The sequence below is a fragment of the Coffea arabica genome, chromosome 1e, assembly GCF_036785885.1.
Source record: "Coffea arabica cultivar ET-39 chromosome 1e, Coffea Arabica ET-39 HiFi, whole genome shotgun sequence".
In the NCBI taxonomy this organism is placed as follows: domain Eukaryota; kingdom Viridiplantae; phylum Streptophyta; class Magnoliopsida; order Gentianales; family Rubiaceae; genus Coffea; species Coffea arabica.
Genome location: NC_092311.1, coordinates 56,723,121 through 56,748,123, shown reverse-complemented (window position 1 = coordinate 56,748,123; position 25,003 = coordinate 56,723,121). Strand labels below are relative to the sequence as shown.

At 39.3% G+C, this 25,003-nt stretch overlaps 4 protein-coding genes across 13 annotated transcripts; 2 read left to right on the top strand and 2 right to left on the bottom strand.

The window, feature by feature from the left end:
- Positions 1–174: 174 nt before the first annotated feature.
- LOC113734715 (putative indole-3-acetic acid-amido synthetase GH3.9) lies at positions 175–3,148 on the bottom strand. Its single transcript, XM_027261373.2, has 4 exons — positions 2,709–3,148; positions 2,502–2,603; positions 1,274–2,115; positions 175–942 (listed from the first exon to the last, which is right to left on the bottom strand). The coding sequence occupies exons 1-4, from the start codon at positions 3,011–3,013 to the stop codon at positions 368–370; spliced, it is 1,824 nt and encodes a 607-aa protein (XP_027117174.1). The 5' UTR covers positions 3,014–3,148; the 3' UTR covers positions 175–367.
- Positions 3,149–11,574: 8,426 nt separating this feature from the next.
- On the top strand, positions 11,575–16,103 carry LOC113734764 (protein LOW PSII ACCUMULATION 1, chloroplastic). 2 transcript variants are annotated; one of them, XM_027261432.2, is made up of 9 exons: positions 11,575–12,099; positions 12,623–12,726; positions 13,097–13,232; positions 13,381–13,612; positions 13,728–13,885; positions 13,993–14,181; positions 14,623–14,723; positions 14,960–15,056; positions 15,728–16,103. In XM_027261432.2, the coding sequence occupies exons 1-9, from the start codon at positions 11,587–11,589 to the stop codon at positions 15,800–15,802; spliced, it is 1,605 nt and encodes a 534-aa protein (XP_027117233.2). In that variant the 5' UTR covers positions 11,575–11,586; the 3' UTR covers positions 15,803–16,103. The 2 variants fall into 2 exon arrangements, with proteins under 2 accessions (XP_027117233.2, XP_071923364.1); XM_072067263.1 differs by lacking the exon at positions 13,993–14,181.
- Positions 16,104–18,023: 1,920 nt separating this feature from the next.
- LOC113730787 (rapid alkalinization factor-like) lies at positions 18,024–18,842 on the top strand. The gene is made up of 2 exons (XM_027255744.2): positions 18,024–18,069; positions 18,538–18,842. Exons 1-2 carry the CDS (start codon positions 18,024–18,026, stop codon positions 18,840–18,842), a joined length of 351 nt encoding a protein of 116 aa, XP_027111545.2.
- Positions 18,843–20,574: 1,732 nt separating this feature from the next.
- On the bottom strand, positions 20,575–24,634 carry LOC113734771 (dol-P-Man:Man(5)GlcNAc(2)-PP-Dol alpha-1,3-mannosyltransferase). 9 transcript variants are annotated; one of them, XM_072067204.1, is made up of 13 exons: positions 24,348–24,634; positions 24,196–24,230; positions 23,931–24,068; positions 23,635–23,703; positions 23,153–23,310; positions 22,983–23,049; positions 22,831–22,884; positions 22,524–22,612; positions 22,085–22,201; positions 21,607–21,719; positions 21,394–21,472; positions 20,956–21,012; positions 20,575–20,856 (listed from the first exon to the last, which is right to left on the bottom strand). In XM_072067204.1, exons 2-13 carry the CDS (start codon positions 24,202–24,204, stop codon positions 20,676–20,678), a joined length of 1,131 nt encoding a protein of 376 aa, XP_071923305.1. In that variant the 5' UTR covers positions 24,205–24,230; positions 24,348–24,634; the 3' UTR covers positions 20,575–20,675. The 9 variants fall into 9 exon arrangements, 6 of the variants coding, with proteins under 6 accessions (XP_071923305.1, XP_027117244.2, XP_071923301.1 ...); XM_027261443.2 differs by having other exon boundaries at positions 24,320–24,628; XM_027261454.2 differs by lacking the exon at positions 20,956–21,012 and adding an exon at positions 21,013–21,056 and having other exon boundaries at positions 20,645–20,856; positions 24,320–24,625.
- Between the last annotated feature and the right edge of the window lie 369 nt (positions 24,635–25,003).

Genomic DNA, 25,003 nt, shown 5'->3' with positions numbered 1-25,003 from the left:
GGAATAGTTGCCTTGAGGAGGAGACGCAAAGATCCATCAGTGCACGCCAAGATTGCTGCATTTGGCTTTTTAGGATCGATAACTTGGGTCAGACTACCGCACCAGCATGCTCAGCAGCAAGAATTGGTTGCTATAACTTGCAATGTCATATTCCGGGGGATTTATTAGGGAAACCGAAATTCTCCATTATTTTCATAAAAATTAAGGGGTGGAAAGGGTTAAAATGGGGCTCGTTGTACAATTCAGCTGGCAAGTCAGCAAACCTCTCAAAGTCGTCATCCTATCACGGAAAACGCCAGGGAAAACAAAAAGAAAGAGTTATTTGGCGAGGCGCAGGCTGCAGTAAGATGGATGTTAGATGAAGCCGTCAAGGGTTCCAGCAAGGATCCCTGGAGCTAAAAGAGGAAGCCTTGACATTGGAGTTAAGGAGTTTGAGGGCAGCTTTAGATTTGATACACCTCGGAGTTTTATACTGATTGATGGACGCCCCTTGATTGATGAAAAAGTCCATCAACGACTCAAAAGTTCCGGCCTCGACGATTCGTATTTCCAGCGGTCCGACGGACTTGTCAAGGGTGCGGCATCTCCTGTAGGTGTAATCAAGCCGTTCCTCCACGGCGGCGCAACATTCTTGAAGCACGGTTGGATCGATGGCAAAAGCTTCGTCCACCAATCCATTGTTGTAGGCGATCTCCCAGTAAATGACGTAGTGGCCTGGTACGGTTGAAGCATCGGCACAGCTGGTGTATTCCACTAGTAAAGCATTGTAGGGCTCCAGAAGCTTTTTGGCGGCGGTGATGCTCTTGTGCAAGTCCTCTTCGTTGGTTTTGTCATTGTCGACGCTGAGGACGACGTTTCTCCGACAGATGAATCTGAATTGTGGGGCTTGATTGTGAAATCCGGTCACTTGGAGCACGTCACCGATGCGATACCGATATAATCCTGTTTCATTTCACCAACCAAAAATCATATGAGCCCCCCACTCTTTCCTTCCCCTTAATCTATCTATTAACTGTAGATTACTTCAAATTAGAATCACAAGTCTATTTTCTCGTATTCCCCTTATCCTGTTAGTGGTTGTTTGGGCAACGCAGGGATGAAATTAGATTTAAAATCTACTCGATTTTAATGATTCAAAAATCAGCGTGGGTTTCGGATTCACTCAAGCAACATATCATCATCTCAAATCTGAAATCTCTCTTATCAATCCCCTGGAGCACGAGCGTCGTATATGCAACAAGTAAGAGTTGAGATTGAATTACGGAATGCTAACCGGCGAATGTGGTGACCACCAATTCGTAGTAGCAACCGACTCTGACGTGCACCAGGTCAACAAGCTTATTGGGGGGAACTTCTTCTTCTTCTTCTTCTTCTTCATCCAGGTCTATCGACCATGTTGCACTCTCTCCCAAGGGAATGAACTCAAAGTGACCCATGTTAGGCAACAGGGTGAAGGAAACATCAGCAGGCTTGCAAAAGGGTTTCAAATTTACTCCGAAGTAGCACTCCGACGAAGCATACATGGTGCATACCAGGGGTAATTTGCCATCGCTATAGTATTCCAGCGATGGTATGTACTGCGACATGGACCCCGTGATCACAGCCTCAATGTACTTGGCCTTAGGCCAAAGGCGACGCACTATTCCCTTCCACGACTTACTGCTGCAAATGCTCTCAATCTCATCAGCCACCAGCGGCTGAGGCCGTAACAGAACGCTAGAGTACATTGCGGATTGACACTGGGCGTCGGTGATCATGGCATGATCCAGTTTTCCGGTGCGGATATCTTGGCACAATTTCCGCCAGTTGCGTTCGAGGAAGGAGATGGCACGTAGGAACGCAGATGCAAATACGGCGCCCAGGCGGAGGACTTGGTGGCGGAAGACCAGGCCGGCCAGTAACTGGCAGTACATGCTTTGGTTGCTGTCGTAGCAGAGGATGGTTTGATCGGGGCTGGTGAAATCGTTGTAGGGATCGTGGGAACGGTTCTTGAAATGCTGGCTCTTGTAAAAACTGGTCAGGACCGTGCGAGCTGGTAAGCCACAAGGAGTAGACATTTCTGCCTTGACGAAATACAGGAACATGGCTTTACCTTCATCAAGCCCACCAACGTACCTAGGCATCAATTAAAGATCTAATGCATCAATGAAGGACGCTCCAATAAACGTTGTAAATTATTTACATGGTATAAATAATTCAGGAAAACGCTGACTTAATGTACTATACTACAAGTCATGGTCTCGAAGAAATTTTGAGTGGTCATTGTCGTGGGTTTCTGCACAATCATTGGATGGAAAGATTAGCCAATATATTACGCGGGACAGTTCCGTGGAAAAAATTTGTGGAAAATACTGTGGAATCTGAAAATTCATAAAGAGTCGACTTTTTGCCCTTTCCTTTGATACCGGCAAATATTTACTATCATCACTTAGGAGAGATCATATATCCAAGTACATGAAGAAGGAAAGGAGGACACAGTGATAATGTGAATGGTATCTAACTGGTTGATTATTGGCATGATGAGATTATAAAGAAAGGTTCGTCGGTCAAGATCTTCTTCAATTGATGGCATCAACTTTGGCTCTCCAGCGGACGTGCCTGAGCTGCAAATTAATTAGATTAAAGTGTAAGAAAGTGTAGTCGTATTATGCATGAAAAGCGACTACACACATGTACGTATGGAGAGTGGATATAGAGAAGAGAGAGACCTGCATAGCATCTCGGTTACAGGTTGAGAGGTAATGAGATTGGAGTTGTCTCCATTGGCAATTCTCTGGATGTAGGGACGGACATCCTTGTACGTTGTCACCGGCACGCAACGCTTGAAATGTGGTACCTGTGATTTTGATTCCACTCCCGCCATGTACTTGTTCAGGTACTCAGTCCCCTTATTCTGCGTCAGGATCATCTTCAAGACCTCCTCCTGAACCTCAGCTGCATTTGCTGTGAGCTTCTCCAGCTCCTTCAATGCCTTCTCGCCCTTGTACTCTAATTTCTTGCCGTCCATCACCATAAATGATAAATATCCTATCTATTCAAATTTGGGGCGTCAGTTAGATAGCTAGCTGGAGCTAGAAACAAACAGCAAGGACGCACTGTTCTCTCTATATGCTGAGAAAAACAACACTTTGCTGTTGAATGTGTGTTATAAGAGCTCCCAAGGCCTTCGAGCTTATATAAAGGCCTTCGAGTAACGTTTATAAGAAAACCAAAATATCTTTTTGTCTTGCTTCTTCTCGTCTTGGGTTTCTCTTAATGGCTTGTGGATCGATTCCTTGTCAGAGGGCAGTGCGGCAATCAAAGTTCCATGTAAACAACCGTGGCTCCCACATAGGGGGCTCAACACACATCGCTGCAGATACTAGACGCATTAACTTATTCTCAAATCTTGTCACAATGCGTATTATTGTCGGATAACAATTTGATTGATGCCTTGTGTGTATGTGTGTTCTGCTGCAGTATTTCAGATCTGACAATACTCTAATATTGTTCACAGATCTGACAATACTACAATGCTCGTTTAAACTTCGTTGCTGGACTACAAATTAAGGCTTTTTTAAAAAAAAAAAAAAAAAACTAAATCATCCTTAATTTGCCGTGTGTGCGTCGGATGAAATTAAATGATCTTCAGTAGGATGTTGTCTATACTTGGAACTCACACACACCAAATCAATAGAATTCCTAAGATAGAGAGCACATATTCGTTTAGGTTGCCACTCAAAACATGCCATCATATTCCACCGCAAATTTGCAACCAAGAAACAAACACGAGCATGGTTAATTAATTAAACTGATCTGCCATATATAGAATTATTCTGTGGGATTTCCAAGGCCCACTTTCGTGCTTCGTCAAAGAGGCATTCGTTCTTGCAGCACCAGTTTCTTGATCTTTCCCGAGAAGACGCATTGATTTTACGTGCTACTTGTATAGAGTTTTATTTGAAATAATTACTGTAGCACTTTTTGTGATGTGATGTATATGAGATAAAAAGGTGATTAAAAAATGTGTTTATGATACAAATGAAATATTATTTGAGATAATTTCACTATCCAAACACTCTCATTTTTTTGCGACCGGATGCGCGTACACACACATATACATGCTGTATATTTTACCAAGTTCTACTTTGTAATCAAACCTCCGAATAGAAAAAATTGTTCCTCGAATTATTGCTACTAATTGTCAATAGATTGTTTAGAATTGAGTAAAAATGTCTGCCTCGAAAGAGTTGAGTTGTAATAGAAACGGATATGAAAAAAGGGATAATTTCAGAAAAGAGATTTCTGATAATTTCATTGAGCTCTCCTGAAATTTGAAAAATTACACTTACCTCCCTTGTTATTTAAAATGGTAATTTTATCCTTAAATATTTTAATGAAATTCCCTTATTTGGCATGCTTATACTTAGAATGAATTTTAAAATTATTTTTTCATTCTTTTCCTCCTTATTCCTTTTTTTAATTTTTTGATAATAAAATTATAGAACTACCACTATTGTCTCTAGTTTTTATTATAACCAAATGTCAAAAAATTATGATAATTCCACTACTCAAAAAATTCATAAATTCTAAATGAATTATTTCAACATTTTCTTTTTTATCTTATAAATCTAAATTCATAATAAAATACCATAAAAATATCATATCATAGTAACAAAATTATTATTATAATTGTTTATCAAATAGTAGATATGGACATAAAAATTTTGTCACATCTGCCTTATAATTATACAAAATAATCTTATAATTATATAGAAAAATAAATTAAAACTCATTACACAAGAGTATTTTTGGGTATTCATTTAAAAATTTGATCAAGTTAATATTATTTTAAAGTTTTGGCAAATCAAGACAGGAAAGTGTAATTTTTCAAACTTTAGGAAAGCTCAATGAAATTACTAAAAATCTCATAGGAGGTTTTGAAATTATCCCTATATATACATATAAAAGAGATGTCAATCATTTTCACACACATGCTCATTAGGTATATTATAGTTTTCCCCTACAAAAATTTTGGCTTAGGGTATCAGATCTCTGTCCTCCCTTGGGATCGACTGACGTGTAACTCATTAAAAAAGGACCAAAGGACCGCGACCCCTTTTATGATAGCGACCCTTGTGGCTAACAAGGTCAAGTTGTCTGATAAAACAACTGAATCAGGATGGATGTTGGCATCAAACGGTCATTTCCATCCATATTAAACTTGGTGCACGTACTGATCGGACATTCAAGAGTCATTTACCGTCCCATTAACCTAAAGGTTTTTTTTTTTTTTTGGGTTGACAAGAGAATCCGCAACCCATTAACCTAAAGTTATTCGTAACAAGGCACACTATCAACGCTACCCTTTCCCGAACCAAAATCAAACGGGATTTAGCAAGGGCTTAAAGTACTCGGTATCCTTTTCCTACCGCCTTTGCATGTGATTTTGACCAATCCACGGCTTGCAGTGATGTACCACCAAAACAAGCTCGTCCACACAGCAAATTCGAGATGATTGAGAGGAATATCTGCGAGACAACACTTTTAGACTCTGTTCAAACTTACTTTTTTTTTTGGGGTGAACTCTAACAAAAAGTCCCCCAAATCCCGAAGTTACTCCCAAGTACTTTACTCTTTCAAAAGCATGTGCATTTGGGAAAAATTAATTACATCAATAGTTCCTCGCGTGTTACAAATGTGAAATTTTAGTCCGTCAAAATTAAAATGAATGATTTTGGTCCTTAATAAATATAAAACGATCGCTTTCAATCCCTGTTCAATTTTCCGGTTAAATTTGGCTGGATTCCGTCAGATTCCATCATATTTCCCGTTGGATTTTGCAAATTTTCCGACCTAACTTGTCAGAAAGTTGTTTCAACAAATTCTAAGACTTGATTTTGGTGTCAATCAAGTTCCCAAATCATTTCAAACATGTCCCAGATTTGAAATCAAATAAAAATCATCGCATAAACACAAATCAAAAGATCAAACGAGAAACCCAAAACTCTAAATTTCTCACCGATCTATTTTCTCCGTAAGACTCAAACAAGGGTGCAATCAGATTATATCGACATGATTTCTAGGATTCTAAATTTCAAGAACCATGAGAACTTTGAACCCAAAAATCCTGACCAAAATTCCACCGAAAAGTGGGCTAGGGACCAAAATCAACCATTTTTTATTTGTTAGGGTTCCAATTTGTTCGTTTTAATTTTGAGGAGCTGAAATTTCAGACCGGTAATATATGATGGATGATTGATGCAATTTGTTAGCGTTCAAACGGTCGTCACAAAAATCACTTAGCCTATTTTTGTTTAAAACCCACGGCATGTCTATTTAACTCACTTTCAACCGCTTGCAGATATAAATATTACCATACGTGCCTGTCCCTCCCTCTACCCCTGTTCAGCCTTATCCAACATATGAAAAGTGAGGGGCTCATCCATTGCTGAAGTCCCGATCATTGATGAGGTTGGTGGCTGCCGCGTCTGCCGTGATTTTTTTGTTGTCTTTTTGCAACAAATGATGGAGATATGTTGTTGTTGTTGTTGTTGCTGCCAATGCCATTAGCCAATGCCTCCCCATCAATTAATATCCTGGATCACCTGACAATGCTCTGCGGGAGGCAATCCAAGATTAGTGGCACCAGACTTTTTCCCATTAATGGCTAAAAAGGACCTTATAGAGTGTCTAGGGTTGGGCCAGGGAGGTCGCGATGGTGAGGAAATGGATAAATGGGAGGATTGGGATATAATGCTGAAGAAAGCCAACTTTGGAGACGCTTGGCTCATGTTGACTGGACCGTACTCAAGTACCTCGCATGCCGTCACCCCAATGATGCTGTCCGCCATTACCGTTTGCCTCCTTGGACGTATTCCCGCCGTACAACGTTTCATGTGTGATGATGAAGCATCCATCATACACTTGAAAGCGAGATCCATCCCCAGTTTCACTGAATACATACGTTCAGCGTAGAGCTAATCTGTCCGCCTGTTTCTGCAATTTTGTGGGCGTGCGACTTCTCCATTTTTAATGTAAGCACTTTCCATCAGGGTAAAGGTTGCAAGATATTCCTGTTCTTCTCTTCGTACAGTGAAGGGCAAAAGCCAGAGCACAGAATGGAACATCAAACCTTGATATTATTGGCACAATTTATGTTATTTGATCGCAAACAGAGACCATGCATCTCTATAATTGCTCAAAAAGTTTGATTTCAAAAGAAAACAGAGACCATGCATGCATCTCTTCGTCCCATGCATCTGCCCCAAATGATCAAAGAGGCGGCATTTGGGAATGGTATCGAGGACGAGAAATTTGGGAATGGCGCAGGAAAATTATGCCAAGCCGTTTTAAACTTGAGAAGCGAGCGCCTTTCTTCTTAATTGCTCCTTAATTCCATTAATTTCCATCTCTCCAAAGTGTGAAGTAACTGAGGCCACACACTAACCATGCATGCATGCGTGATGTATCTTCTGCTCCACTTATGTTGATCTTTTTTTTTTTCTCACAAATGATCAATAACTCACGCACACATAGATTAAACATTCAGAAAAACATAAAAGAACGGTCCAAACGGATAATCTAAGGAGGACCCACAAAGCAACCGGATTCAGCCAATTAGTAACTGAACCGACCGCCTGTAGATCTTAATCCTAGAGACTAATGCCCCACGATCTTTCGACGTGGGACGGGAGAGTACATATGTTGATCATGAGTCGGTCTTTGGGCAACTTTTCCTTAATCAAGCCATGGTGCATCTTAAAAGAAGTTTTAAGTCCATCAGTATTTCGGTGCAAGGAAGACAAAAAAAAAGAAGCTATCATATCCTTGGTTTTCTTTCTCGTCGAGTTTTCAATTGCATAATCTTGCTGAAGAGATATTAATCTTATGGGTGAAATTTGAATTTTTAAAAGTTAGAGGTTCTAAATTTGAATCGTTCTTTCGCACTCCCTACTTCTTAAATTGCATATTGCTTAAAAAGAAAAAATAAATAAATAAAAGTACATAATCAGAATTTCCCTGAATCGCTACTATTGTTCATTGGCAAAGCTCTAATTTTGTAAATTGGAATGCCCCGAAGACCATGAAATGAGACCCTTTGGATAAATGAATCCAGTGTGTCTTGTGTAGGGCTGTCAACGGGCCGGAATTCATTATTCTGGACCCGGACCCGAATTACTATGCCGGATTCGGACCCGACCCGTTTACCCGACGGGTCTTTTATTCTACGTTCCGGATCCGGATCCGGCGGTCCCGGATCCGGATCCGGGTCTATCCGAACAAATTTACCAAATTTTATAATTTCTAATAAAAATGAGAAAAAAATATATTTGTAAACTAATTTCTAACTAATGCAAAGAAAAAATCAAATAAGAAAAGAAATCAAATTAACTTTATTAAAATACATCACCCTAATCAAATTATATTGATAAATATATATTTTTTAAATTATTAATTCATTTATATCCGGATCCGGGTCTAATACGGGCCGGAATACTATATTCCGTATCCGACCCGTTTTTTTGTTTGACAAAACGGATCCGGATCCGGATCCGGATCCGGGAAACGGAATTAAATCCCTACCCATACTCGCAATAATTTCACGGATCCGGTCCGGATCCGGGTCTAGACCCGACCCGTTGACAGGCCTAGTCTTGTGCGCAAGGCAAAAAAGTTGCTGCAGTTTTCTGTTAGTAGTACACTATAACATTGCAGAGATGCAGTATTGAACGGGTCCACAGACCAACCCCAAACAATCCTATAATTGGAGCAGCTAAGAAGTAAGAACCAAGAAGGACTGTTGTTTTTCTCGTCAATTGATTGATACCGTCTATTTATTCGTGCTTCCTTTTTTTTTTTTTTTTGTTTATTTTCTGAGACCAACGGTGTGAGATTACGCGCCCTTTTTCCATTTGTTGTTTGGGCCGTGACATGGACCAAAGTCATTTAGCTAGAGGACCCGTCATACTATGGCCTGAGATTCAGAATTATGGGCCATGTGCTTGTATTCTTTTTTGTAGGCTCCCGTATTTTGTTTATTGGAAAAATACCGGTTTTCGTCCCCAAACTTTGGACACAAGACACATTTCGTCCCTCATCTTTCGGGCATGACACATCTGGTGTCTGAATTAAGAATTTTAGACCAAATGTTATCCTCAAACGGCAATTTATCCACCATTTAACGAAACCGGTCACGTGAGATTCACGTACCGTTAAAGCTCCTGTCCGAAAGAACCCAGGTGGAAAAGGACGTTGTCTCCACTTTACCTTGTCCTTTCCAAATCTGAACTCTCTCTCTCTACAAGCTCGCTTATATTTGTGTAAAAACCCTTTTCCCCTTTCCTTTGCCTTTCAATTTTTACACTTTCAAAAGCGCATTCCAAAAAATTATTGAAGATCGAAGAAGAAGAAGCTGACCTGCTGGCATCCACTAAGTAGCAGAGCGAAAAAATATGTCGGTGCGAAAGAAGGAGTTGAACGATTGTGCCCCACCAAATTATGGTAAGTTGTTCAGGGTTTAATAATTTGTTGATTAAAGTATTAATAATGAAAATGTTGACCTTTTAATGGCAAGCCATGTAGATGTGGTCCTTCACATATTACACCAATATTTATTGTATTATCATTATTATGATTATTGTATTATTTCTTAGGCAAATATAACATTTAATTATTTAAATTTGATTTTATTTTTACAATTTATAAAATTTTTATCACTTATATAATATTTTTAAAACCCTAATACATCTAAATTTGATTTTATTTTTCAAATTTATAAGATTTTTATTTAAAAAAATGGGATACGGATAAGATATCCGGTTGGTTCGATTTGCATAGGTGCATATGAGAATATCCGAATACTCTTTAAACCCGCATGCGGGTTTAAGGAGATTCTGTGTTTTTTCTATTTCAAGGTTAGCTCGCATGCGAGTTAATGTTATATTTGAGCGCGAGAAGAAAAAATTGGTAATTAGGCTCTTTGGGCATTATAAGTAAATATTTAAATTAATGGCAGTTTTATTACACCAATATTATTGTATTATCATTATTATGATTATTGTATTATTTCTTAGGCAAATATAACATTTAATTATTTAAATTTGATTTTATTTTTACAATTTATAAAATTTTTATCACTTATATAATATTTTTAAAACCCTAATACATCTAAATTTGATTTTATTTTTCAAATTTATAAGATTTTTATTTAAAAAAATGGGATACGGATAAGATATCCGATTGGTTCGATTTGCATAGGTGCATATGAGAATATCCGAATACTCTTTAAACCCGCATGCGGGTTTAAGGAGATTATGGCAACTCTCTGACACACTAGTTACCCGTCCAACTTGTGTGTATTAAAATATATTTAAATATTATATTTCATATTTTTGTTATTTAGAGTTTAACAAAACATTAATATTGGGTAGATTTGAGGAATATGCATAATTTTGCATATTTGTAGGAATATTAGAAAATGGAAAATTTGGGTAAATTCCCAAATTTTGGAGGTAAGGTGTAATCCAAGAACTAAAACAGTCATTTATAAAACCTTAACAATGCTGTTTAATGACGATGACGATGACGACTCAAGATTTCTAGATCTCATTTTAGGGAAATACAGCCACAATGCTGGGTGTTGCTTTATGCAAGTTTCTACTTTATTTCTTGGCAGAATTTGATTTGGAAGAGGGGATTTGCTCTCGGCAGAATTTTCAGATGGAGCTTGAGCTTAGGCTTGGAAATTTGCAGAGAAAGTCGTTGAAGTGAAAGGAAAAGGGAAAGTGAAAGGCAAGGGAAAGGGGAAAGTGAACTTGTAGAGAGAGAGTGAGCTCAGATTCGGTTTTGGACAAGGAAAGTGGAGACAACGTCCTTTTCCACCTGGGTTCTTTCGGACAGAAGCTTTAACGGTACGTGAATCTCACGTGACCGGTTTCGTTAAATGGTGGATAAATTGCCGTTTGAGGATAACATTTGGTCTAAAATTCTTAATTCAGACACCAGATGTGTCATGCCCGAAAGATGAGGGACGAAATGTGTCTTGTGTCCAAAGTTTGGGGACGAAAACCGGTATTTTTCCTTTGTTTATTAGCTTGTCGTTAGTTATTGTAATTTAAGGAATCAAAAAGGAAATAAAATGAAATATTTATGTAGAAAAATATGATAATATAATAAAAAGTAAAATAGAAAAAGGTATGAAAAATGAGGCAGATGATCCTTTCCGTTGTATTACTCTCAAACGTTCTCCTTGCATATTCACTTATATAATAACCCATAACTAACCCAGAGGAGAGGTTTGGATAGAGTATTATTTGAAATAATTACTGTAGTATTTTTTGTGATATGATATATGTGAGATAAAAAAGTAATTGAGAATATAAAAAGGTAACTTGAAAAATGTGTTTATGATGCAAGCAAAATATTATTTGAGATATTTGTGCTATCCAAACACTCAAGGCCATTTATAAAATGCTGATGAAAATAATTATTAAAATAAACTATAGTTTTTACTGTTAAAAATTTCTTGAACAAAAAGAGGCCACTATTAAACTGGGCTGTTAAAAATTTCAGGAACAAAATGGCCCCCTTTTTTATTTTTTTCCTATGCTGAGGAAATGCTTGGCCGGCAGTCAGGCCAAGGGGCATTTTGCAAAATACCACTGCGGGGACAATGAAACGAAACGTTTTACTGACAGACAACCACTACGACATCGTTGTGCAAAGATAGGCAACCAAACGACGTCGTGCGATGAGGAGTTCCAACAAAAACCGAACTGGTGTATGGATAAACACATAACTTCGAGCTGGGAGTGGTCGTCTTTTATGGCTGTGGTGGCAAGTCTTGCCCTCCATCGTCATTGTCCCGTTTCTCCTGCATCATCATCCTCGTCAGTAACAAGGGTACGGACATGGATTCCCCTCCCCAACTCAGCAAGAAGGCCCTTTTGGACTCGGACTTTATCTGAGTCTACAGACACAGCTCACTCTTCTTCTTCACTCGTATGCCTCTCTTCTCCGTCGTCGTCTTCTTCTTCTTCTTCATCGCCGGAAGTGACTACACCACCCACTGCTGAGTCTTGCATCAACTTGGGACTCTCCCTCTTCTCCAAAGGACGGGTATTTATCTGTATTCTTTTCTGTCTTTCTTTCTCGGATTATTGCTAATTTTAGCACTGGTAGTAGCAGTAGTACGCCCTTGTATCTTGCAGTAATTATGCATGTCCTTTGTTCTCTGGTTGTACTACTAAAGGTAATTTCTTGTACTAGCTGATAAGTTCTCTTACATTTTTTAATACTGGCGTCCAGACTTCAGACTATGAGCTACCCTACCCCTATATATGTAAATGCAATGGAAGGAAGAACACGTCCCACTCCCACTTGCCTTGTTTATGGGGGAAATCAGCATCCACTAATCGCTGAGAACCAACAGTCAGTGTCTCAAGATTTTGATTGGTTATTGCGATAATTGCATTCATGTGGTCATCATATTAGCTGGAAAAAAATGTCTTGCTGGGATCATATCTCCCCCACATTCTAGTTGAAGATACTAAAATCCCAGTTCGTAAAACCCGGAACAATAATAGCGTCAACATTGTGTGAAGTTTGTATTCTTATTGGATTGGCAATCGTTTATCATTAGGTTAAAGATGCTCTGTCGCAGTTTGAAACTGCCCTTACTCTGGATCCTAATCCAATTGAGGCTCAAGCTGCGTTTTATAACAAAGCCTGCTGTCATGCTTACAGGTACGAAATTTCAGAAATTTTCCTTTTCTATTCATGTCCCATCTTTAGTTTTAGATGATGCTTACGTCTTACAAAGAAAGAGCTTAGGACGCCATCAAGCCTATTTCTAATTTGGACTTCGACATAATGGCTTGTCTTTTAGTTTGCATTCTACCTAACATATCGTCCTTGAAATATTTGATCTTTGGGGGTTCCACTGCATGATGTTCTCATGCTGTAATTTGTTTACCTAGTTCAACCCTTTTTTGTTGTATTTGCTATTTATTTTGCATTTCCCTTTGAGACAATGACTATACATCCTCGTGGTGGCTTTTAACATTGTGAATCTAGATTGAGGAATCTGATAATGCTGTTTACTTTTCTATGCAAGAGGGGAAGGAAAGAAAGCTGCTGACTGCTTGCGTACCGCTTTGAAGGAATATGACCTCAAGTTTGGCACAATTCTGAATGACCCAGACTTGGCCTCTTTCAGAGCATTGCCTGAATTTAAAGAGTTGCAAGAAGAGGTTTGTTTCTCATCCTGAGTGTTATTTGTCTATTCTGGGTGTTGATGTGGATCTTAAAGTTTGTACTATGTTAGTTATCAGCATTTATTAAGTTTCTTCAAGTTATGAGATGTAATTCAAAGTTGCATGTTGTGGTTTAATTATGCAGGCTAGGCTAGGCGGGGAAGATATAGGGTACAGTTTTCGGAGAGACCTTAAACTTATCAGTGAGGTCCAAGCACCTTTCCGTGGTGTTCGGAGATTCTTTTATGTGGCGCTTACTGCTGCTGCTGGAATATCAATGTTTTTTACAATACCCAGACTATACCGATCAATTAAAGGTGGTGATGGAGCTCCTGATATTTGGGAGACTGCAGGAAATGCTGCAATAAATATTGGCGGTAAGCCAAAATCTTGGTTTTCTTGGTGATGTGTGCATTTGGTGTGATTATTTAATCTTTTGAGAATAAAAATGTGCTTCATAAATGATTCAGCTTTTGTATCAGCAACTTACAGGTATCATTGTTCTTGTGGCTTTGTTTCTCTGGGACAATAAGAAAGAGGAGGAACAGCTTGCACAAATATCTCGTGATGAAACCCTCTCAAGGCTACCTTTGCGCCTTTCAACTAACAGGGTTGTTGAACTCGTTCAGTTACGAGACACTGTCAGGCCTGTAAGTCAGTTAAATAAAAATCTAACTAAATTCTCCCGAATATTGCTCTTGATAGGGTCACAGTATCCCATCTAATGTTCCTAATAGGAAGCATAGTCCACTTGTAGGTTATTTTGGCTGGGAACAAGGAAACAGTCTCCTTAGCACTCCAGAAAGCTGAAAGATGCCGGACTGAGCTCCTTAGGAGAGGTGTTCTTCTGGTTCCTGTTATTTGGGGTCAGAATAGTGACAAACCAGCGGAAAAGAAAGGCTTCGGTCTTTCTCCAAAAGCTGCCGCTTCTCTTCCATCATTAGGGGTTCGTAAAAATGTTTTTGTTGATATTGACACTTTTTTCCCCTACTGAGAGTGTTCTACTTTGTGTATTTTTTGTCGACCTTTGTGTCCCATCCCCTCCCTGTCTATCCATGCCTGATGGACCAAACAACTACCCCTCTCCACCCTCAGCCCTCCCAGTGCTTTATCCCTACATATTTTAAACTTCTACAGCTTACCATCCCCAGGTCTAAAATCCTTGTTCTACCACTGTGCATATACCTTTATCTCATGATGTTTGGCTCTTTGGAGTTCATGTTACCCTTCGTAGAGTAGCATAAGCCAGTTGGGGTACTAAATATTTAAATCAACACTTGGTTGGAGTTGGTTTCAGTGAAGACTTACATCACCAAGTTGATTATGAGTAAGTTTTCAGTATTATTAGCTTTCTTTTTCCTTGATAATGCTTCTTGGAACAATGCAGGAAGATTTTGACAAGCGAGCTCAATCAGTAGTTACCAAATCAAAATTGAAGGCAGAGATTAGATTCAAGGCAGAGCCACTATCACCCGTGGAGTGGGAAAGGTCATTTTGTTCTTCCAACATGCTTAGCTTCCATCTTCGAAGAACTCTGTCTTTTACATAGCTCATCTTTTCTCTCTCTCTCTAAGGCCATGGCCCATCTTTACATGGATAAAGAACCTCACCTTTTCTTTCATTTTAATAGATAAATAATATTGTAAAGAGGTATGCAGGTTTCTTAGGTTACTGTTACTTTCAAATAGTCATTTCTGTTTGCTTTTTGTTTTCCTTTTGTTCAGGTGGATTAAGGATCAACAGAAGTCAGAAGGTGTTACTCCTGGTGAAGATGTCTACATTATACTGCGTCTAGATGGCCGTGTCCGCAGATCAGGAAGGGTAATTACTCATTGCCAGAAAATTACTTTTCTCATCATTTTCTTCTTGTTAAGTTCTTAATTTTCTCTCTCTTTTTGCTCCCTGGATCACTAATTAGATGAGGTTCCCTTTTCTCCCTTAACCTCTAATTGGAATAGTACTAGATTGGGTAATGTTCTTTTTCCACTCTTGTTTTGTTTTTTTTTTTTTTGTTGGTGTTGTTGGGGGGGGGGGGGTGTGGAATCGCACAATTTAACATGGAATGGATGGTCAGTTCAGTGGTAATGCTTTCCCCCCCCCCCCCCCTCCCCCAACCAAAAATAAAACACCCACATGCAACCGAAAGAAGGAAGACACTTTTTTTCTCCTCCTAAATGTTTACTTGCCCATTGAATGCCAATACTAGGTGTGTAGTGGAAAGCACGCTCTAGGTAATGTTCCATTTGAAAGTTATGTGCACTCATTTGGCTTGCTTGGTCACATTGAAATGCTACATAATATGAAAATCCATTATAGCAGTTGTAATATTCTATGGATGGTTGGTATTTTTTATGTCATCTTTTGCATGTCACCTTTGGATGATCTGATAACCAAGTGTATCCTCTGGTGGCTATTATTGAGGAAAATCCAGTTTCTAAACCCCTCCCCCCTAGTTTTACGTGAATGTATTAGAAATGATCTTTCATTTTCAGGGTATGCCTGACTGGCAACAAATTGTGAAGGAGTTGCCAGAAATGGATGCATTGTTAAGCAAGCTAGAAAGATGACATTAATTGCTTCGACGGTTGATGCAGAGTGGACGACACTTGTAAGATATAGAAGTTGGCTCTTTTATTTACAAGTTGTTTACATAGAAGGGTATTGCTGTTGCTGTTGTTGTCTTGCAAAGTTTCCCCTTGTGGCATTTTATGTAATCTTTGTTTCTGAGGGTTCTACTCTTAAGATGAAATGCTTCTATTCTTGTTCAAATGTCGTAATTTGTCTTTTCGTGGATGTAATTTTTTTTTGTAAATTGATGGCATTCTGATTATTTGCTTAAAAGCTGCGAGGCATGTGTTTGTGAATGCATATATTTTCTTTTCGGATCTTGATGCTCAGTCACGATCATCTGGGAAAAGAAGAAAGATAAATGGATTTGAATTGGCTTTGGTAGAAGATATCGAAAGGTATTGCTGGAAACTGGGATTTTAGATTCCTTAGTGAATCGAAGGAAATCTCCATCACAATGCCCGTAGCATTGCGATTTCATAAAACAAATCAGAGTGGTTGAGAAAGGTCGGGGAGGGGCAGAACCATGCGCAGCTGGATGGAGAGGCAATAATGCCTGTTCAGACTGGTCATTTCTGGTGTAAAAAAGTTCAGCCCAACTCAAACACCAACCTTCATCGAGAAAACCTGTGAGAATTGGAAGAACCAAGAAAATAACACACACACACACACACATATATATATACAGGTTACTGCAGCCGAGGTAGGAAAGGACCATGGAGAGACTGAAGAACCAACGAACAAAGGACAATCTTGTGGTTTTCATTTTGCTTTCTCAATTAATGTGATTTTACATCTTGAAAGAGAAGTTTGACCCAAGTCAAACTCAATTTCAAGAATCGAAACAGTGGAGAAGGACTGGTGTGGTCATTCCAAGCCTTTTTAGACTTGATGAGGCGGAACTTGATGATTCGGGAGATCAAAAATTTATCATAATATGTGACGGTCTTCATTAATAATTAATTTTTGATGGAGTTTCTACTCACATCGAGTCCCCTCCTCTTCCCTTTTAGAATAGATTAGTTTAGGTCACAGGAATCCTATCGTTCCAAAAAAAAAAAAAAAAAAGGACTGGTGTGGTGGCAGCTTCGTTGGTACGTACGAGTCGAGTAGTAGGTGAAAATTATTGTTTGACCGATGGAATGCATAGATCATCTAGTGGACGTGACCCTGATAGTGCTTGCAAATTTTCTAGCTAAATATCCGCACGGGATTTGACCAAATGCATAAGTACCTAAAAATCACGTTGAAATTTTCTTCCAGGGTGTCTCTCTTCTTCTTTTTTTGTTTTTGTTTTCGTTCCCAATTAATTACTCCGAACACAAAGGGATGATGTCCCGTCCGGTTTGTATCAAGCAATCCTAGCTAATTAGTGAGACTGTTCAGCAGTAGAAGCGGTAATTTTTTAGCAGTAGACATCATTTTCCATGGTAGGTCTTGACAAGATCAAGGCTCATTGTTCGCGACAGCAATGAAGACGCGCTTGAAGGATACTCGTACTTTCTTGTTTTTTGGGGGTTAGGTCTGGTAAAAATAATTTTGAATAATTTGGGTGTTAGATTAGGACAACTAAACAGGTGAAGGTTGTTGTGCAAACCCAGTCTTGCCTTTTGCGTTGTGATATCTTACCAATGTACCCGTAATTCAACATCTTATGAAAATCTTTAAAAAAAAAAAAAAAAAATCAAAGACCACTCTCTCTCTAATTAATGTTTAGGAAAATGAATGGGTGCATGTTTAATTTTGGCCTTAATTTCTGTTTTTCTTTTCCTCCAATCCATTTTCCTACAATGAAAGCGCCTTCCATCATATGTTGTATCTATTCTGGTTGTTTCAAAGAAAGAAAGAAAAAAAAAAAAAAAGGAAAGGTGCTAGCAGCCCATTTTCCAGCTTCAGGCAAAAGGACAACAAATGAGAGAAAGGGAGAATTGCCCACTCAGGCTAGCTCGAGTGGTTTCGTTGCCCCCTCTTTAAATATGGCGATCACAGTTTGAGTCTTGCGACTATTGTGTTAGAAGGGATTGGGTCTTTTTTCTCGGGCCGTAAGAATTCGGCCGGGACACCCCTGCATCAAGAAAAAAAAAAAAAAAAGGAAGAATTTATTTGATTCTCGTCAACTGTCAAGTCAGTTGCATGGAAACAAGAATACTACTACTACTACACTACACTAGTAGATGGTGAGGGGCAAACATATTGTTATATGAAGGGCATTGAGCTAAAATGAAGATTTTGTCTGTTGTGTATGCCTGGATGGGTCACTTGCTTGGTAATTAATTTGTGATTTAAACGAAAGAAACTCTCCGATAGCATAAGCATTATTATTATTTGACAATTGGACGTTGAGAATTAAAGGGTACAAACTTCTTAAACATGAAACGTTTACTGGTTTCATATATTTTCTTATTCTCCAATATTGAAAGGCCTTGAAGCCAAAGTGTGTGTATGTATGCCTTAATTGGTTCTAATTAATTTTTTAATTATTTTATTTTAATTATTTGGAAACAACTGCAGCTCTCGCTGTCTCACTACTCAAATTCGAAAGGCATATATATAATTATTATAAATAGCGCTGCCTTGGCATTCTTTCGCTTCGGAGTTCAAAAAAAAGGAGGGCCCGTCGGAAGAAGAAGAAGTAACCCTGCCAACTTTTACCTGTTTAGCAGTTTGATGGCGAAAAACTCTCCGTCCGATCACCTGCTCTTGTACAGTTGCATAGTATGTATCATCGTTTCAGGTCGGCCGATCTCAGCGCATGCCGCCAGCTTGGACCACCAAGAGTTGAATACTTGGATGCCGATGAAAGCAGCAGCCAGCTGCCGCGGTTCAATAGCAGAGTGCTTGGGCAGCGGCGAACTCAGCATGGATTCGGAGATCAACCGGCGCATATTAGCGACCCGCAATTACATAAGCTACGGTGCTCTGCAGAGGAACACCGTTCCATGCTCTCGCCGGGGTTCTTCCTACTACAACTGCCAGCCTGGTGGTGAAGCAAACCCCTACACCCGCGGTTGCAGCGCCATTACTCGTTGCCGGAGTTAAAAAGCCTCTTCTTTTTTTCTTCGCTTCTCTATCTCTCTTCCGTATTTTAAGTGCGGAGCAGCACCATTGCTCGTTGTAGTAGTTACCGCTGCTTTTTTTACGTGTGTGTGAATGAAATATTGAATGCTCTTACTCACTGTGTTGTTTAATGTTTGCTAGAGTATGTATGATATAGTACTAGTGATTAACAATCGGTCCTCCTTCAATATTCCTGCAAGCGCAAGGTAGGGTCTTTGTTTCAATTATGTTTCTCCATAAGATTCTTCTCTTTCTTTCAGAAAAAATTTTTTTTAATAAAAATGCGACTACGCCAATTGCTGATTTGCCAGAAAAGCAAACCGAAAGAGCTCACCAGTTGATAGCTATTATATTTGCCGGCACCATCTGGCTTTTCTTCTCATAGTAGCTCCTCTTTTTGAGAGTTCCTGGGCACATGAGTTTTCCCTTGTTAACACTTAAATACGGCAGTGCATTGGCCCGAAATTTACGCCATTACTAATTTCTTTGTTTCCCAAGCACAGGTCGAGTAAAAAAATATTTATTATATTTCAATAAATCATTTCTGTTAATGTTAACTGATTCCGTTTCCTTTACAATTTAATTTAAAGCGTGAGATGTCATTATGAGAGACTTTTCTGTACATTAGGGGCCTATTTGAAATCTGAGTTTTTTTAGAGTTTGTCCAAAGTTTTACTATAATGCACTGTAGAAGTTTTTGAAAAAATTTTGTAGAATTTTTTGTTTGTAGAAGTTTTTGGAATGTGAAAAATTTTATAAAAATTTTTGTAAGGTGAAAATTTTTTTTTTCTTTTTTTCTTTCTCTTTCTTTTTCTTTTTCTTTCTTTCCTTTTTCTTTTCTTTCCTCTCCTCTTCTTCTTCTTCTTCCTTCCCCCTCCCCCTTCTCCGTTACCTCTCCTCTGCCTCCCACCTCTGCCAGTACCACCTCTGTTCTTCTTTTTTTTCTTTTTTTTTGGCTTTTCTCCTCTCCCCCCTCCCCCCCCCTTTCCTCCCCTCTCCCCCGCCACCCCCAAACATTTCCACCATTCCTTTCCTCTCCCCTCTGCCCGCCACCCCTCTCTCTCCCTCCCCCACCACCCCCTCTCTCCCTTTCTTCCCCTCTTCCCTCTCCCTCTCTTCTCCCTTCTCTCTCACACTCCGACGCCCGAGGAAGGCCAGCAGCTGTGCATTTTTTTTTTTTTTTGCTTTTTCTCTCCCTCTCTCCCCCCCTTCCCCTCTCCCTCCTCTACCACCCTCCCCCTCTCAGCTCTGCGATTTGGGACCAAACCACGACCAGATCGCAGCCCCCTCCCCCTCCCCCTTTGCAGATCACGCGACCATATCGCACCTAGCAAGAGGGGGAGGGAGAGGGGAAAAGGCGAGGGGAGGAGAGGGGGTGAGGGTGAGGGACTCAAAAATTTTTTTTGAGGTTACCGGCACCGGAATAGGTAACTGGCGCTGAGAGAGATGGTGGCTGGTGTGGTGGGTTGGGTGAGGGAGGAAGAAAAGTTTTTGGGAAATTTTTTGTGTATAGATTTTCGAAATGTGTAAATAAAAAATTTTGGGAAATTTTTTGGAGTTCCTGTAGCAAAAGTTGTTAAAAAACTAGTAGCTAAAAAATTTGGTAAAAAACTAGGGTGCCAAACCGGCCCTAGGTTTTATTACAAGGGGATTTTTTGTTTTTTACCCCAAAAAAAAAAAGCTATTACCATTAACGCAAATCAACTCGTTCATGGAGTCCCAAAAAACGAAGACTTCTCTTCCATTTGTTGTTCTATGGAGGAGTATCATCCAAGATTACAAAATTCCGAACAAGCAGAAAAAGCCCCCCGAGCCTCATGGTTGTTTCTTTTTGGTTGTCAATCTACTATTTGGATCATCAGCATATGGATTTCCAGGTGAAGCAGTCCAGAGCCCCCCTAACACAACTAAGTGGACTACCAAAAGCAACAGAGATGAATAAACATTGGAAGGATACACGTTCCAGCACAACTCTACCACCACAAACAAAGTTAAACTGCAGAAGAAAAGATTTTTGTCATCAAATCCATGATAGGTAACCACATAACGCGGGAAAAAAAACAAAAGATTTTTCGCCACCCAAGATGAACCATACCGCAGCAATGTGGGAAACGGGGTTTTCCACAACAGATAAGGCAAGCTATAAAAGTACCTGCGCCAGAAAGCACCTCTCGCTGTTAAACATTACTTACATACCTGCGCAACTGAAGCTGAACAAATCATTTCCAAAATAGCACCACATGATTAATATATTTTGAAGCGCTAATGAACACCCAAGTGCATTAAAAGATGCAGTAATCCATTAAGTTCATAGCTAAGGCAACCTATCAGGGGAGGTAACCAAAACTCATGTAGAGGATAAATACAACCTAAAACTGGCAAACTAGAGGTTAACTGGAAGGGGTTGGTCAACCCAGCACTCCATCTTCAGTGCTGCAGGGCATGGCAACTAGCAGTCTACAACCTACTGTTTATTGACTCCTCCCTTCACAAAATGCAGAAGAGAAGATACAAAAAACCATGTAGAACTCACCAGGAATAGAATTGATAATGCAACGAACGTGCACATACAATGCCAATGAAGTTCCCAACAAACATAGTAGTCGCAATATCTGAACGGGAATACAAAAAGTTATACAAGCATTGTAGAACTTGAAAGTCTAAAAGGAGAACAGGGACGAGCGTCCTAGAGGAGACAAAAGTTAAAAGAGAAAAAAGGAGGACAAATACATGGAGCTTCACTTACACTCTGTTCGGAGAAGTTTCGTTGTTGAACTAGTACAGTAAAACCTTGTCATTGAAAAAGAACTTAGCTCAGCAATTTTTAGCCGCAAGAGAGAAGGCAATCCTCCTTCATGCCTGAAGAAACAAAAATAAATGAGGCCACATCTTCAAGTTAAAAGCCTGCAAACATCTATTCCACAAAAAAGACTTCTATCTGAACAGTGGAAGCACTCCTTTCACAAGCTATGCTGACTTCCCCAAGAGTCAAAAGAGGGTCATCCCAACCCTTCCCTCACTATGTTACTTTCTAAAAGGTAAATGATAAGAAAACAATAAGCTCAATGCCTTTTCCCCACTCTCTCTTCATAAAGCACAGGCAAGCTTATTTGGTTTTCATTATACTGGACAAGAGAATTCAAAAGTACTGGCCAAAGATATCCTTCAATGCGTGCCTACGGATCCATTAACAGTAAAGGCAATTTTACAAGAACCGTACTCACCTGCACCATCTATAATGGGCAAAAACAGTAAGCAAACCAAGATGAGCAACCAGCAGAGCAACAGCAAATTCTCTTGATATAAATGTTGGTTCAGGAACGAATTTGAAATTAACAGACCTGTGACAAAGACATAGTTAGTTTCCAATCAACATTCTATTAGTAGACCAAGTCAAAGAGAACTTGTATTCAGCATTCTATGAATGCCAGCAAGATGAGAGAAAATAACAAAATAAAACTTCACAAACACAAACCCATGAAATAAACAATTATTTAGAACCTAGATACATGGCCATCACAAAAAACAAATGCTTTCTTAATTGTGTGAAAGGCCAAGCTAAATATAACACATAGAAAATAAGATTAATCTCAGCAAACATTAGGAATAAGGGCATGCTACTTCCCTCCTTTTTGATGAATTTCATGAATTTGAAAGAATTACCAGAAGTGGATGAAGACACGTCCCAGGTTAAAAGCTTTTGAAAGATATGCAACTGGATGCGTTAATAAAAATGGGAGCCCCAAGAGTATCTGCAGAACCATCTCTCAGTGAAAAACAGAAGCATATGCAGATTTCAGCTGGAGAGACCTCCATGTTTAATTGACTGAAGTCAAAATCCAACTCACCTAACATGGAAAACGATTAACAGATGAATAAATATCTAAATAATCTTTTCTAGCCATATAAATTTAAAGAACATTCGACTACATCTTGTATATCCAGGTAAACATAGTTTAACAATAAGCACCTGTACTAATGCTGCACCTGCTAAAGCAGATATTACTCCAAAAACATCCATAGCCTGCATTTTAAGTTTAACAAAAGCAGCAATAAAAATGTGCTCTACAAATGCTTTCACCAGATCCAAACTTTCAATAAACATGGCCAAAGCTAGTATACCTGCAACATGAGGATTAACAAAGCAGGAGCATAAAGAAGCACATTCATCTTTACAGAAACAGCTGCGCTGTACTAACAAGAACAGAATCGTGCCCATCTTAACGAAGAAGTACTTAATGTATAAGGAAACACTTGCAGAAACCACCAAGAAAGAAGCCTGTGAACTCTACCTGAAAATAATCAGACCTAGATGCCACTTTTGTTTGAGTAGGAAAAACAAAGCAGCATGAAGGAAAGTCGTGGCAAAACAGTCATTGAATAAGCGAAGTACAAAGATAGAATGAACCCTCTTAGACAAAGCGAGTAGGGAAAGTGCCCACCAAGGGACCTGCAGCAGCATTGCATTTGAATAAATAATGAGAACGTTGACCACGAATTTGAAAATCAGGCAAAAGAAATGAAAAGAAAGCCATGAACTGCAACATTAGTAAAGTTCAGCTGATAAGCATCAATCTTTACATTCTAGATGTCTGTTTACAGATATCACAGTCCCTTACAGAATATATTGGTTCCGTTGGATTCCTAAGCCATTTTATGATGCAAATCTTAAAATTTCCATCAGGCACGTGCATTAGGAGAGTGTTCATTTTTTTTGAAATTGTGGGCACACTATCCATAAATTTCAGCAATCGAAAGGATTTTGTTATCATACCACGCTGGTCTTCACGTAGATGGACAACACGATTGCAAGATTCACAATGTAGAGAAGACCAAAGAGAATCTGCACTGACATGGAAGAGCAAAATCGGTAAGACTTTGAAGTAGAAGACAATCAACACATAAAAGACATGAGATAATTGGATGTGATAGTTCTTCCGGTTCCGGAGCTTACTTGTACTAGAAATTAGTAACAGCAAATTCACTGACTTCACGGCAATCATACCGAAAAGCAGCTAAAACTAACAAGTTTCAGTATCAAGACAGCTAAGAATAAGGTAGAAGTGATACCTGAGCAGGATAAACCTGACCGCGGGTAACATGTTGGAGGGCAGAATATATGTAAAGAAAGCCCGCAGGATAAACCAGAGGGCCAGTGTCCCCTTTCAAGTTTCCATAATCTCTCTCTCCTTCAAGAAACCCAGAGACCTGCTCCCCATGAAAAATGTGCACATGCGTATTTAACGAAAATAAACATGAATTGAAGGTCAGGAAGTAAAATGATCACATCATTCTGAGTAAGAATGGAATCCATAGAAGTCACAGGTCCACCCACCTGTGACATGTAGGCGTCCCAATCAATCTTCGTATCTGGAAATTTGCAAAAAGAAAACCCCCTCCATTACTAAATCTACTGCTCAAAATAAAAGTAAAGATAGCAGAGATAATTTGGTATTTACAGGGAACGTAGGCGATAATGAGTCCGACCAGGATGGCATCGGCGAAGAGCAAAGCCAACGCAAAAGGTACTTGCGGGGTTTTGAGGAGTTTCTGGAACGTCGAACCGGTTTTTGTATGGCCTTGGATTTAGGGGGCGATCGGAGCGCCATTGGGTTGGCCTCTGTCAGCGAGCCTTTTTTTTTTTTTTTTTAAATTTCTTCGCCTGCTAAATTGGGTAGGTTTTTTTTTAAAGCTCAAACGGTTCGACGGCGTCCTGGCAGCCCTATCAGTAGTCACCTGTCTGGGTCTCTGCCTCTGTGGCACGCTTTCGTTAAGTTTGGACTAAAGGCGTATTTTGAGTTGCGTCTTCTGCGTGGAAAACGCCTGTTTGCCTGCGTCGTCGTTTTGTAGATGAGTGTGTCAAATCTCTCCCGCCCTCCCTCCACCCCACCCCACCTCTTCCTTTTTTTTCCCCCCTTCTTTTTCAGTTTTTTGTGTGAAAGAAAAAGTTACTGTTGGTCAATGATCATCATATTTCCAAATGACCATTTTGCTCTTTTTTTCCCAGCTAAATCTAATTTTTCATCAGGTCAAGGTAATAATAAACAGTGAATCTTCTTCACCTTTCCTAATGCTTACATGTGTTTTTGTTCTCTTTTTTTTTCTTTAAAAAAAAAAAAAGAAAGAAAGAAATAGGCGTTCGA